General features: G+C 38.0%; 1 protein-coding gene across 1 annotated transcript; it reads right to left on the reverse strand.

Annotated features, from left to right (window-relative positions):
- Positions 1 to 14,410: 14,410 nt before the first annotated feature.
- On the reverse strand, positions 14,411 to 15,116 carry LOC132164312 (protein transport protein Sec61 subunit beta-like). Its single transcript, XM_059574802.1, has one exon. It carries the CDS (start codon positions 15,006 to 15,008, stop codon positions 14,688 to 14,690), a length of 321 nt encoding a protein of 106 aa, XP_059430785.1. The 5' UTR covers positions 15,009 to 15,116; the 3' UTR covers positions 14,411 to 14,687.
- Between the last annotated feature and the right edge of the window lie 1,018 nt (positions 15,117 to 16,134).

Raw genomic sequence — 16,134 nt, forward strand, 5'->3', positions numbered from 1 at the left:
AAAACAAAAACAAAACAAAACAAAACAAAACAAAAAAAAGGCAAATACTTTAGGGTAGAATAATTGTGAAGGTAGTGAGCATTCCCAATGGAGGAGTCAAATGATATTTTTATTTAAAATGGCTAATTAGATTTGTAAAAAAAAAAAAAAAAAACCCACATTGGATTAGCAAAAAAGAAAATGCAAAATGGATATTTCATTGGATTAGCCAAAAATAACAGTTACATGTAGCAGCACTTTTCAAGTGAGCCATTTTATTTTTTTATTATTTCTCACACTTGTTTTCTCTTTTTCTCAAAACTTTTTCCATTTTTTAAGGGATCATTATGAGAATATTCTTTTACAATTTTTAATAAAAAGATATTTCATAAATATGATTGACATTACTGTAAGAATATGGTTTTCATACTTAACGTTGGCAAATACGACATTTGAAAAATATAACCGTTAAAAAATATAATTACTATAAAATACAACTGTTTCAAAAATATTACAGTTACAAAAATGATTATTTGAAAAATAATAATTGTTGAAAAAATAGTGTTAAACAAATTACCATTGAAAAAATAAAATGTGAAATACGAATTTTAGAAAAGAAATAAAGATAGAATCAATAAAGAATAAAAAAAAAATTATATTTAAATTATATAGATAAAAATATAGCTAATCCGATGTAGGAATCCTTTAAAAATTCATTAGCTAAACTAAATAAAGTGAATTTTGATCAAATATTTTGCATAAAAATTTGGCTCCTCTATTGGGAAAGCACTAAGAAACTAACAGAATTTTTGCCACATGTACATAAAATGATAAGTCACCTCAGACTTACAAAACGTTGCAAACAAAAATATTTAAAACAAATTTAACTTTGGTCTTTTCAAATGTTTTTTCTCTCTAGGTCTGAAACCCTAGAGGAGAAGTAAACTACTATTTCATGTCGGCCACGATGACGGTGAAGGAAGATTCTTTGTTTTAGATAATAAGGTGCAATCAAAGAGTGTGGTATGGAAGACGATCATACGAAGATGTGGAAGAATTTTTCTTTAACAGAAGAAGAGGATGAGGAGATGGACGTTCGAGCAGGAGCTATTGACGAAACGGTTACCAGAGGTAACCTTTGTTTGGTGGGTAAACTCATCTCTGATAGGCTACTCAACAAGGCATCAATCCGACCAAAATTGATCAGGGGTTGGCGTCCCTCTGGTGAATTGACGTTCAAAGTGGTGGGGGACAACCTGTTTCTCTTAGAGTTTGCAAACTAATGGGATAAGGAGAGGGTAATGGAAGGCAAGCCCTAGGTTTTCGAGGGGAGCCTGTTTGCAGTGGAAGAGTTTGATGGCTTGACAACGCCATCGGAGATTGATTTTGAGAAAGCGGCATTATGGGTGCGGATGTTCAACCTACCACTAGCCAGCATGAACTAGAAGGTGGGTGAACAGATTGGCTCTTCTGTTGGAAAAGGAAAAGAGGAGGAGGTCGAAACTGATGAAATAGGAATAGGATGGGGAAAATATCTCCAGGTCCGGATCATCTTGGATTTAAAGAAGCCATTATCCCATGGAAGGAAGTTGAAGCTTAATGGGAAAACATTATGGGTCGCTTTTCAATATGAAAGGCTCCCAAGGTATTGTTTTCAGTGTGAAAAAATTCGGCATGGTTAGGAAGGTTGCCAAAAGAGGAACAATCATAGCTCATAGTAGAATGCAAACGAATTTGGGCCACGGCTGCATGTGCCATCACCATCTCGGCGGAGACCAACTGATGGGGGGTGGAGAGGCGATGACTTTGCCAATCAGGAGACAGCACAGAATGATTTCTAGTGGCGTCAGAGAAGCTTTAATCATGGCAGTAACCCACACAGAGGAGAAAGACAAACTAAGGGGAAGGAGATCAATAGCTCCGGCGATTCCATCATGTCGGAGAGCAGAGTTGGAGAGGGACAAACTAGCAGCAAGGGAATCCAGCCCCACCGACCGCAATGACAATAATGAGCTGACACTGTCGAGGGCTTGGGAACTTTCGAACAATTTGGGAGCTTCTCTGGTTGGTGAAGATTAAGAAACCCAAAGCAGTTTTCCTCATGGAAACAAAATTGGGGCAAAATAAAATGGAGAAAATTTGATGCCAAATGGGATTCCGTAATATTTTTGTGGTAGATTGTATTGGAAAAAGTAGGGGTCTTGCATTGATGTGGAATGAGGAAATCGACCTTCAAATCCAAAATTATAGCCGTCATCACATCAATGCCACCATTAAGGGCGTTACCGATGGAGTGGAGTGGAGTCTAACGGGCTTTTATGGGCATCTGGAAGCCGATAAGCGCTATGAGGCGTGGAATTTGTTATGACACCTATCCTCTTATGCACAGGGCCCATGGGTTTGCATTGGTGATTTCAATGAAGTAGTGGAAGCGCGGGAAAAATGCGGAGGCCTTCATAGAGCTCGGGGTTTAATGGAGGCTTTCAAAGGAACCTTGAATTATTGTGGCCTTAACGACTTGGGTGCTCAAGGCCCTCTATATACATGGTCCAATGGAAGAGAAAAAGATAATATTATTCATGAAAGATTGGACAAGGGAGTAGCAAATATGGATTGGTGTTCACTTTTTCCAAATTTTGGAGTCCATGTTGAAGCCATAGCAAATTCAGATCATGCTTTACTTTTGTAAAAGTTGAATGACTATAGAAGAAAGAAAGGAAGTAAAGTGGTTTTTAGATACGAGGCAAAGTGGGGACTAAACAAGCAGTGCAAAGATGTCATAAAAAAGTGTGGCACACAAAAAATACTCAAGGGAATAATTGGCAGAAGCTCCAACATAAACTCACGGATTATAGGAGTGGCCTTGTGAGCTGGAACCGCAATAATGGATGTTCTACAGAGAAGGAAATAAAATGCAAAATGGACAAGCTCAATACCATGCAGCAGCACGATATAGGTGGGGACGTCAGAACAGTGGGCTTGTTAAAAGAAGAAATCCATCTCTTGTTGGAAAAGGAGAGTTTATAGTGGTGACAACGATCGAAAGAACTATGGCTCAAGCATGGCAACAAAAACACGAAGTATTTTCACGCATGTGCTAACCAACGGAGGCGACGAAATTCTATTCTACAAATAAAAGACAAAGATGGCTGATTATGGGAGAGGGAGGAGGATGTGGGAACAACTTTCAAAAAAAATTTCTGCAAGCCTTTCCAATCGGATGGGGTGGACAGGATGGAACGATGCTTACAAGGTTTAGAAGGAAGGGTCACTGCAGCGATGAACGAGAGCCTTTTGCTGGATTTTTCCAAGGAGGAAGTACATGAGGCTTTGTTCCAAATGGTACCTTTGAAAGCCCCAGGCCCGAATGGTTTTTCTACAGGATTTTTCCTTGACCACTAGGCCACTGTTTGAGAGGAGGTTTGTGATGCTATCCTTATGGTGCTAAAATCTGGTTGTGTTAGGCCATAATTGAATTTTAATTATTTAGCACTTATCCCAAAAAATAAAAATCCCTATTGTGCAACTGAATTTAGACCCATAAGTTTGTGTAATGTACTTTATAAGATAATTTCAAAACTACTTGCAAACAGGCTAAAGGTTATTTTACCTGATATTATCTCGCCTACCCAAAGCGCCTTTATCCCAGAGCGGCTTATCACTGACAATATTCTTGCAACTTATGAGACTTTACATACTATGCAATCACGCACGTATGGTAAAACGGGGTTCATGGCTATTAAGCTTGACATGAGTGATGCTTATGACAGGGTAGAATGGGTTTTGCACATACTTAGGTGAACCTAATAATGATGTGCGTCAAAACAGCAAACTTTGCTATTTTGATAAACGGAAGTCCAATCGGTTGTATTTATCCTTCACGTGGTATTTGGCAGGGAGATCCAATTTCCCCATACCTCTTTCTTCTATGTGCTGAAGCTTTAAGCACGCAACTGACAAAGGCAGACAAAGATGGAATATTGAGGGGTGTTCCTACATCACGACAAGGTCCACAGCTTAATCACCTGTTTTTCGCATATGACAATTTGTTGTTTTGTAGGGCTGATCTTGCACATTGGCACTGCCTATCAAAGTTGTTAAATAATTATAAGAAGGCATCGGGACAGAGGTTGAATAAGGAGAAAACAACTATCTTTTATAGCCAGAATACGCCTATGGAGACACAAAGCAAAATTTTGGAGGTTTCAAAAATTCTCATCTCTCAAATATATGACACGCACTTGGGTCTGCCAGTCCTGGTGGGGAGATCACGTGTACAAGCTTTTCAGAGTATCAAGGATCGAATATGGAGAAGATTATAAGATTGGAAGTTAAATTTTATATCGCAAGCGGGCAAAGAGATCCTTCTCAAAGCAGTAATTCAAGCTATACCGACTTACAGTATGAGCGTGTTTTTGCTCCCCAGGGGCCTTTGTTTTGAAATTAATTCACTCACGCAAAATTTTTGGTGGAGGCATCAATCAAATGACTCGAGAATTCATTAGATGAGTTGGAAGATGATGGGCCTACCGAAGTCAAGGGGGGATGGGTTTCAAAGACCTTCACAGTTTCAACAAAGCCTTATTAGTAAAACAAATTTGGAGTTTATGGTCCCAACCGGATAGCCTCACGGCTCGGATTTTAAAGGCCAAATATTACTCACAAGGATCTATGTTAGAGGCAAAAGTGGGAAACAAACCCTCTTATGCTTGGCGAAGCATCCAATCTACGAGTGGTTTAGTAAAGGAATGACTCTTTTGGAGGATTGGCAATGGTAACAATGTACGAATATGGGGAGAAAAATGGCTTCCACTCCCCACTTCTTATATGATTTATTCTCCACCAAGAATGTTGGCAGCAGATGCACTAGTACATAAGCTCATAAATGATGATAGTCAATGGTGGAATGTCAATCTTTTAAAAGAGATATTCAGTGCTGAAGAGGTAAAAGCAATTTTGACCATACCTCTAAGTACAACAAACCAACCGGACATCCCTACGTGGAGGGGTACAACAAACAGCTCCTTTACAGTAGGCAGTTCATACCATTTGGCTAAAGAATCAGAAGGGAGAGTCCAAGTCGAAACATCTGCAAGTGGAATGAAAGCATCATTTGGAGAGGTATCTAGAGTTTATGACTTCCAAATGCGACAAAGAACTTCATGTGGAGAACCTATCATGATCTTTTACCGATGAAGGACAATTTGGTCAGAAGAAAAATTATCCAAGACCCAGGTTGCCCTCTATATGGTTTAGAGGCCGAAACCCTGTATCATATTTTATGGAGATGTTCTTCTGCAATGGATGTTTAGGGTGCAAGTGCAAGGGTATTCCAGAAAACAGTGGTGTCTGTGCAGGGTTTCAAGGAATTAGTGGAAGTTTTCTTCAACAAATGCGACAAGGATACGTTCAGACTTTTTATGGTAACAGCCCGGCAAATCTGGTTTTGTCAAAATAAATGGATACACGAAGGGGTGTTGATGTAGGAGAATAATAATAATAATAAAGTAGATTTATTATTTATGCTTTAGGTTTCCTTTTTCAATAAGGATTGGGTTGTTCCTATTAGGATTTGTTTTCCTTTTCCAATTAGGTGTGCTTTTTATTTTCCTTGTTAATTTAGGAGGTGCCTGACCTATATAAAGGCATTTAGTCTTTGTTATTTTTCAATCCAGTTTATACTATCAATTAAATTTAAGTCTTTCAGAGTTATTTCTCTGTTTGTTTATTTGGGGCACTTATGGATTTTCTCTTCTCTATTTGTTATTTTCTCTCTCCCTGAATTCCCTGTTCTATATTCAAATCTTAGTTTCTGCTGCTTTTATATGCTATCAGAACAATTCTAGTTCTGCTCGGCGTCAGTTGGTATCAGAGCTTAGTGTCTTCTTAGGGTGAATTTTTCATCAGTTTTTATGGCTGGTGGTCGTGGTCGTGGTCGGCGTAGGCAGGTTCCGAATGAGGAAGTCCCCTACCATGAATGCCATGTACGAGACGTGATGATTGAAGATTTGGAGAGGCAGGTTGCAGAGTTAACCCAGCGTCTAGTGGCGCAAAACTTGGAGAGGGATCGCGAGATGGATGATCGCGATTCAGAATCCCATTTTGAGAACTCGTATCACAATCCAATTCTGGGTTGGGAACAGCGTGTTCAGGATTGGCAGCATGGAGACTTAGGCTTCAAAGTTGAGCTTCCAGAATTTTCAAGCACTTTACAAGCCGAAGGCTTCATTGATTGGTTGCATGAGGTAGAGAGGATCTTTGATTATAAGGAGGTTCAAGATCGTATGAAGGTGAAGCTTGTCGCCATCAAACTAAAAGGTCGTGCATCTGCTTGGTGGGAGCAGCTAAAGTGATCGTGAGATAAACAAGGCAAGCCAAAGATTTGTGATTGGGAGAAGATGAAGAAGAAGATGAGGGGACACTTTTTACCCTTCGGATATACACAGACATTATTTCAGCAACTTCATATGCTGAGACAAGGTGCGAGATCTGTTGATGATTACACCGAAGAGTTCTACCAGTTGGTTGCTCAGAACGACTTGTTAGAGACTGAGGAGCAGTTGGTGGCATGGTACCTGGGTGGTTTGCGGCAGTCCCTACAAGACGTTCTTAGTCTCCAATCAATTTGGATGGTTTCTAAAGACTACCAACATGCCTTGACTATAGAAAAGCAGCAAGCCAGGAATAATACCAGATCTTCACCGAGAGGAGATCAAAATACACGAGGAACCCTTCCTCAAGAGCCTCGTCCTAATCCTCAATCTATGCAAGGCCAAAGTTCCAATTCCAGCATTCGTTGTTTCAGATGTAGGGAGCCTGGTCATCGGTCGACAGATTGCCGAAAATCTGCTAGCAGAACGGGTAAGAATCTCTTGATTGAGGATGAGATGGTAGAAGAGCAAGTCGACATCGGAGATCCTATTTTTGATGAAGGTAATGACCGGATATTTTGTATGGAGATGGGAACGAAACTCTTGTGGTCAGAAAAAGCTTGCTTACTCCAAAAGATGATTATGAAGAAGACTAGTTAAGAACCAATATCTTTCATACCACATGCACAATCGTAGAGCAGGTTTGCAAGCTTATTATTGACAATGATAGTTGTGAGAATGTGGTGTCAAAGGAAGCAATTAAGAAGCTTCAGCTGAAAATTGATCGCCATCCAAAACCATACAAATAGTCATGGTTAAAAAAAAAGAGTGAGGTAACAGTAGATAAGAGGTGTTTGGTCTCTTTTTCAATTGGTAGAAAATATTTTGATAATGCATGGTGCGATGTAGTGTCTATGGATGCATGTCATTTATTATTAGGCAGGCCTTGGCAGTATGATCGAAGTGTTATTTATGATAGGCAACGAAATACCTATACCTTGAGCATCAAGGGAAAGAAGGTGGTATTAGCACCTCAACGAGAAAGAATCATTCATGGACCAGTGATTGAAAAGTGCACTAATTTCCTATCAATGTCTCGATTCTTGGAGGAAGCAGAAGAAGAGGGAGTTGTATACGCCTTGATACCATGTGAAGAAGGTGCCAACGTAGATGATGAATTGTCCATAGAATTACAAGAGGTGCTTACAGAGTTTGCTGACTTGATGCCAGAGAATCTACCCACTGGTTTTCCACCCATGAGAGATATACAACACCACATTAACCTCGTACCGGGGTCAAGCTTTCCCAATCAACTAGCTTATCGCCTTAGCCCTAAGGAATCTGAAGAATTGCAACGCCAAGTGACAAAGTTGCTAGAAAGAGGTTACATCCGGGAGAGCATAAGTCCATGAGCAGTTCCTGCTCTCTTAGTTCCAAAGAAGGATGGGTCGTGGCGTATGTGTGTCGATAGCCGAGCCATCAATCGAATCACGGTGAAGTATAGATTCCCGATTCCTCTTTTAGATGACATGCTAGATCAGTTAGCAGGTTTTAAGATTTTTTCCAAAATTGACTTTAAAAGCGGGTATCACCATATCAGAATCAGGCCTGGAGATGAGTGGAAAACAGTGTTCAAAACGCATCATGGGTTGCACGAGTGGATGGTCATGCCTTTTGGGCTATCCAACGCTCCTAGTACATTCATAAGGTTCATGCATCAAGTGTTGCGGCCTTACATGGGGAAGTTCGTTGTTGTGTACTTTGACGATATTCTCATCTATAGCTCCTCGCAGGAGACACACCTAAAACACCTCAAGGAGGTTCTTGACACGCTACGAAAAGAGTGTCTATATGTCAATCAGAAGAAGTGTTCCTTTCTTACTACTACTATCACTTTCCTTGGATATGTTGTGTCTATTAATGGTGTTCATGCATATCAGTCTAAGGTGACAGCAATTCTAGAATGGCCAACACCCAAGAGTCTACATGATGTCCTAAGCTTTCACGAATTGGCATCATTCTATCGATGATTCATCCAAAATTTCAGTACATTGATTGCACCAATCATGGAGTGCTTAAAGGGTCGGACTTTTCAGTGGACTAAAGAAGCCGATGCAAGGTTTCAATTGGTGAAGAAGAAAATGACGGAAGCACCTATTCTTGCTCTTCCAGACTTCGAGAAGATTTTCGAAGTTAATTGTGATGCATCTGGCATTGGCATTGGAGGTATCCTAAGCCAAGAAGGACGTCTGATTGCATTTTTCAGTGAAAAGTTGTCGGGGTCCAAGAAGAACAATTCCACCTATGAGTTGGAGTTTTATGACATTGTACAATCTTTGAAACATTGGCGTCATTACCTGGTGCAGAAGGAGTTCATCCTTATCACTGACCATGAGGCCCTCAAGTATATCAATGGCCAACAGAAGCTTAGTCGCATACATGCCAAATGGGTTGCTTACCTTCAGGAGTTCACTTTTTCTTTACGGCACCAATCAAGGAATTTGAATCGAGTTGCTGATGCTCTGAGTAGGAGGGTTCCACTCCTTACTACTATGCATACCAAAGTTGTGGGTTTTGACAGTTTCCAAGAGTTGTATGCGGAAGATCCTTCCTTCTGGAAGATATTTGCTGAGGTATCTGTAGGTAAGCGTAGTGATTATATTACACTTAATGGTTATCTATTTCGTGGTTTACAGCTATGCATTCCAGATAGTTCATTGAAGGAGCAAATAATACGAGAGTTGCATGGAGAAGGTCACTTTGGGTGAGACAAAACCTTGGCCTTGGTCTCATCAGACTATTTTTGGCCCAAGCTAACTAGTGATGTGACACGTTATGTGGAATGATGTTTTATTTGTCCAAGGTCTATGGGGACCCTCACAAATGCGGGTCTATACACCCCATTACCAATGCCCGACAGCCCATGGCTTGACGTCAGCATGAATTTTGTTTTGGGTTACCTCGCACTCAAAGGAGCATGGATTCTATTCTTGTGGTGGTTGATCGATTTTCCAAGATGGCCCATTTTGTTGCTTGCTAGAAGATGATGGATGCCGCCTGAATTGCTCACCTGTATTTTCGGGAGATTGTTCGCTTGCATGGGGTTCCAAGATCTATTACATCGGACCAAGATGCAAAATTCATGAGCCATTTTTGGAAGAAACTGTGGGAAAAGTTGAGGACCGAGCTTAATTTTAGCAGTGCCTACCACCCCCAAACAGATGGTCAAACTGAGGTGGTAAATCGAAGCTTGGGGAATCTTTTAAGGAGTTTAGCTAGAAATAAACCAAAGCAGTGGGACCTGGCTTTGTCACAAGCAGAGTTTGCTTACAACCGATCCAAGAATAGAAAGGCTCAGTTGAGCCCTTTTGAGATCGTGTATGGGCAAAACCCATCGGGAGTGCTTGACCTCGCACCTATTCCCCGTATTGATCAATTGAGTATTAAGGCTGCTGAAATGACGGATTATCTCCGAGGAGTTCATGACCAGGTCAAGAAAGCAATAGAAGATAGAAATGTTAAGTACAAAGCACAATCCGACAGCCATAGACGCAAGGTAACTTTTGAGGTTGGTGATTTAGTTTGGGCTATACTCACACGTGATTGTTTCCCTGTTGGTGAGTATAACAAGCTACGAGAGAGGAAGATTGGGCCCTGTGAGATTCTGCAGAAGATAAATGACAATGCATACCAACTACGTCTTCCAGGTCATTTAAAGACCTCTGATGTGTTCAATGTGAAGCATTTGACTCCTTTTTTTGTTGATGTAGACAAAGACGACTTGAACTCAAGGGCGAGTTCTTTCCGACCTAGGGAGACTGATGTAGGAGAATAATAATAATAATAAAGTAGATTTATTATTTATGCTTTAGGTTTCCTTTTTCAATAAGGATTGGGTTTTTCCTTTCCTATTAGGATTGTTTTCCTATTAGGATTTGTTTTCATTTTCCAATTAGGTGTGCTTTTTATTTTCTTTGTTAATTTAGGAGGTACCTAGCCTATATAAAGGCATATAGTTTTTGTTATTTTTCAATCCAGTTTATACTATCAATTCAATTTAAGTCTTTCAGAGTTATTTCTTTGTTTGCTTATTTGGAGCACTTAGGGATTTTCTCTTCCCTATTTGTTATTTTCTCTCTTCCTAAATTCCCTTTTCTATCTTCAAATCTTAGTTTCTGCTGCTTTTATACGCTATCAGAACAATTCTAGTTTTGCCCGGCATCAGGTGTTTACTCATCCACATGAGGTAGTTTGCATATCAGCCAAGATTCTTGAGGACTATATAGAGGCCCAGATGGGTGACGAGACCAGATTGAGGACGAACGAGGTGCACCAGAAAATATGGAGAAAACCACCTGAAGGGTGGGTGAAAGTTAATTGTGATGCTTCTCTGAACAAATCATAGTGTCGTGTGGGTATGGGGGTGGTCATTCGGGACCATGGGGGAATTGTCATTTCGGCAAGAAGTCTAACTAAGGAGGGAGCAATGGAACCAAGCGCAGCAGAGGCAATGGCTATTTTCCATGGAATTGTCTTATGCTTGTCATTGGGTTTCCAGAAACCAATGGTGGAGGGAGATGCAAAAGTGGTCATTGAAGCCCTGCAAGAGAAGACAATGACCAAATGCATTTATGGTCATATTATCGAAGACATCCAAGTGATTTTACATTCTTTCCCTCACTGGAAGTGTGAATATGTTAGTAGAGAGGCCAACGGCGCGGCACATAAGCTAGCAAAATAGGCCACCAGTAATGTTATGGATAGACTTTGGAGTCTAGAGACTCCAGTGAGCATACGAGATATTGTAGCTCTTGAGCATTCTGCTTTTTCTTAATGTTTAATGATAGTATCGACAATATTTTTCAATATATATATAAAACAAGAATTGTGGAGGACTCGCCCATCCTATTTAAAAATGCATTAATTATAGGTACAAGAATTTGCCCTCTCTCTTATTTAGTTGTTTTTTACACAAGAAAAAAGAAAAATTGCTTGACTCTTTCGATTGGGTGTGCAATTTTTTTATATTGTTTTCTATTATTTTTTATTGTATTTAAAATTGTGAATACCGAAAAAATTATCTTTTTGCATTATGTTTAGATTATTTAGAGAATATGAAACAAAATTATAAAATATGTTTGAAAACATAAATTAAATTGAATATATTTGAAAAAAAATAAATAAATCTAAAAATAATTACAAAAAAAATCTAAGAATTTTAAAAATAAAAATAAAAACTATGGTGGTTTTCGAACCAATCCGGGGGTGTCTGGTGGTTTTTTTTTATAAAGAAAATAATAATATTTTGTTGCTTTTTTCTTTTTCTTTTTTCGTTTTTCTATTTTTTTTTATTAGTTGGGTTAAAAATATTAGAGTTGGCTTGAAAATATTTGAGTTGGGTTAAAAAAATTAGAATTTGGTGTAAAAAACACTCAAACATGAATTCAAAAAATAGTAAAAAATAACTAAAAATAAAACAATACTCAAAATTTATTTAACCCTGCTAACACAAAATAATGTAATTAAGCACAAGATTTGCCCCGTGAGACTTCTGCACTCAAAAAATAGGACCTTCAACCGGGGCATTAGAGAAACAAACAAACTTCTGTGACTTTTTTTTGTAGTGTAATAAACTAGACTCAACTTGTAGAATCTCTTATGATATCAAATAATTTTATTCTTATTATTTTTAACTTTATAATTAAAACATCTTTAGAATTTGAAAAAAATGAAAATGGTCCTCTTTGTAGGGAGAGATAGAACTAAATCTTTATGATAATAGTTTTGTTGCCCGAGTGTCTATATTCGGCGGATTCTGGATACTAGAATGAATATCCGACGAGGTAAATCCATAAGTATCAAGATGACAAAGCTGATTTTTGTAGTATCCATAGGATCAATTATAACAAGTCACACTTATATTCCAGAAATACAAAAACAAAGAAATTCCACGGTCAAACTACCCAAAAATAGATGACATTCTAAACCCAGCTCACGTACCACTTTGATGGGCAAACAGCCCAACCCTTGGAACATACTATAGCCCCAAGTGGCGAAGAGCCGACATCAAGGTGTCAAACCTCCCCAGTCCATCACAAGGGAAACAAAAACCAAGATTTGCTTTATCCGGTATCAAACGAGAGCTACAAGCAAATTGAACACCTTTCAAGAGTATCACTACCGTCACATGAGTCGTAAATGCATGAATGTGAATCATGTGATGTACCAAAAAATCTGCAGTTCCCTCTCTTCCAAAGGGAGATTTTAGTAAATAACCAAATATAACACTTGGACTAAGGGTCAAGTTGGTAATTTTTCTTGCATCTTCCCCTCTCAGAGCCCAGGTATCATATACGCCTCCAAAATAAAGAGCCTTGAATACTAGAAGAAAAGCACCTATACCTAACAAAATTAAGTGAATACCCAAAATTATCTCCATGACTATGCATATAGGAAAGAAAGAATAAAATAAAAGAATCAAAACAGATCTCTCTTTTTTTCTTTTGTAATTATATTTTTTTTTCATTCTTATTCCTCTTTCTTTTATTAAAAAGAAAGTGGGGATTCTAAGAAAAAGGGGAAGCTTACAAAATAAAAAATTATTTCGTTTTGAACTTACAGAAATCGGCTTTGTCATCTTCATACTGATGGTTATACCTCATATAACACCTTTCCAAAATATATATATATATATATATTTTGATAAGTATATATATATATATATATAACAACTCTAAAACACATTAAATCAGATATCAGAGCTCGTCTGCATAATCGGTGAATAACACAATCAGACAGAGACTTCAATCTCCAACACTGATTGATTGACATTACAACATCACAAGAAGATGGAATCATCCCAAGTCTCACATAAGCCTAGGTACTAAAAATATCTTAGTGCCACTAGCTGTAACTTGTAAGAGTGACCTAATTTCTAATTGGCTAGAGTTCCATGGACTCTAGAACACACCATAAACCAAAAAAAACGAAAACAATAGCATTCATTTGATAAAAGAGTAAAGTTGTACAGTGCAATCTGCACGCTTTCAAGTAATCATGCATTATTGGACAACTTAAAACAGTACTTGGAGCAGGACTAATATTATTCTACAATATGAAGGACAAAAGTCATGTAGCTTATACAGATTTTTGTAATAACTGTTCATCTAGTTTTCTTATTCATTCTCATTATACTTGAGTATGCATTTTTGTTTTCTTTCAAGAATGGAACAGGTAATTACCTTCTCCTGCCAAAGTCCCCAACCCCACCCCTCTCCAGAAGAAAATAATGACATAATAATAAAGGAAAACACCTTTGAAGCCTTCATAATGTACCCAGCAAAAGGAGGAAAACCTGGAATCATTTCTGCTTTCTTTAAAGCAGAGAATGGAGCAGGGAATTGCTCCATCTAAGCAATATATTATAATATAAATTAAATAATTAAATTAATTTATCTTTATAGGATTAAGCTTTTGAGATAAATAGTAATTTAATATAATATTAGAGCTAGTTATAAATAGTATTGAGCACAAGCTCTGTCTTCTCAATCATTTACCTTCAATTTCAATTAAATATTCCAAGATTTTGGGTGTTAATTCTTTAAAATCTACCTCAAGACCCAGCTTATTAGATCTATAGGAATTACTAGAAATAAGGTGAAATGTCCTATATTAAGGAAATAAGCAAGAACCATTTCTTGGTCAGGTCAATAGCTACCTTTGAGCCAAAATCTGAAGCACTAAACACAGTCCTTATAAAGATTGTTTCCAATTATGTACAACTTCTGAACTAGTTTGAGTCAACCAAGAACAAAGCAGAGATATATAGATAAATAACATAACCTATCTTCAAGACAAAGCACCAAGACCCTGAGAAAAACCAAAAGCGTTTCTAACTAAAGCTTGTGCAATAATTTCAATTTTCCAAGTTTCTTACAAATTCTCTGTATGATCTATAAACTAGGTCAAAAAATAAAATCAAATAAAATCAAAAAATTAAAAGTGAAATTAGCTAACTCATCCAAGAGATTAAATCATCAAAGAACAAAAAAAGCCGCACATATCAAACGATAAAAGGATTTATTCCAATAAAATTTGAGCAAATAAGAGCAGATGAGATGATTGAAAAGCAAGCAAGATCAAAACTCACTCGTTTCCTTCAAAGTAAAACCCGCAGAATCCGGAATCAACAAAATGGAAACCCTATGAAGTACAAGCTTGCGAAAATGTACAGAGTAAAAAGGAGAAACGTAGCATTCAGTTACCGATCAGGAACGCAAGATCACTCATCACTAAGCCTCCAGCACAGCAATCAAAGCTCGGAATCCGAACACAGAGCTAAGCTCCATCTCCGGATCGGCGATAGAGCTTGCCGAAGACGTGGAGGGCGGTGACGAAGCCGATGAAGCAGACGCTCATGACAAGCACGACAGTCGGCGTGATCTTCAATCCAGGGGCGTCATCCGTGTAGAACCTCAGCATGTTTCCGCCGCCGCCTGAGCCGGCGCTGATCGCGCCGGAGCCGGTGGCACCGGACGCGCCGCTGACTCTACGGCGGCGCATACCGGCCGTCGCAGCCGCGGAGCCGCGCGGAGCAACGACGCCGGGTCTGGAGGTCGCGGAGGCCGTGGACTGGGACTGAGATGAGCCTCTCACCATTGTTGCGCTCTGAGCAGAGCGAGAAGAGATATGTAGGCGTGTGTGCGAGCGTGTGTGCGAGTGAGTGAGATGTTTGAGAAATGAGGGAGAAAGGATGAGAGTGAAATAAATTAGGAGGAGGTTGGGTTATTTAATACACTTTAATGAGGGAGGTAGTTAGACTGGGAACAATGACCGGCGCAAAAGTTCTACCGGTTCCACCACTAGCAACATTTTTTTTTTATACATATTTCTTAAATTTAAAAAGTTCAATAACCTTTCGCTTATTTATTTAAATAAATTTCTCCACTTCCCTTATAGCAACTAAATTGATTTCTTCAAATAAAAATAAATTTGAAAAGAAAAATTTATTTATTTTCAAATTTAAAAAGTCACTTTTAAAATAAATCAAATATCAAACTCTCTGTATATTCCTCTACTTTAGTTAAATATTATTATTTTCTTATTTATTTTATTTTATTTTATTTTATTTGTTCTGGGTAGATAAGAGACAGAATGAAAATGAATATATAAGATTAAAAAACTAAATAACTTTCACTTTTTGACCCTTGGTATTTGTAGAGACAGAGCCAGCTTTGAATTTGGGAGGACTCAAAGCCAAAAAAATTTTGGGAGGGACCAATTGGCAAAAAATACCTTAATTTTTATTTTTTATTTTTTTTTGCCTAAAATTTTTTTTTTCTTGTAATTTTGGGGACCAAGGCCACCGATAGTCCTCCCCTAAATCCGTTTCTGGGTATTTGGAAAGCCTTGTTTATCAAAGTTACATTTAAAATCAAGTATAGAGCTTGTTAAATGGCTCTTTTTATGAGTTTTTTCAAATTTTTAAGAAAAAACCAAATTTAAAGAGCTCACTGGGATGCTCTTATCTTTTTCTTATACAATTTAAGTATTTTTTTTAAATTAAATGATAGTAGAAAGAGAAGTGGTAGAATATATTTAGAATATATTATAATATTCACCGTATTTGCTTATTGATCTATACTTCCATATATATATATATATATATATATATATATATTGATTAGATTCTGTAATATTGTTCATTAATTCTTGATTGTATTTCCTATTTTATCTGGTCTTATTTAACTATAAATAGGCTCATTTGTATATAGTTCAATACACA

This window comes from Corylus avellana, chromosome ca10 (genome assembly GCF_901000735.1).
Source record: "Corylus avellana chromosome ca10, CavTom2PMs-1.0".
In the NCBI taxonomy this organism is placed as follows: Eukaryota; Viridiplantae; Streptophyta; class Magnoliopsida; order Fagales; family Betulaceae; genus Corylus; species Corylus avellana.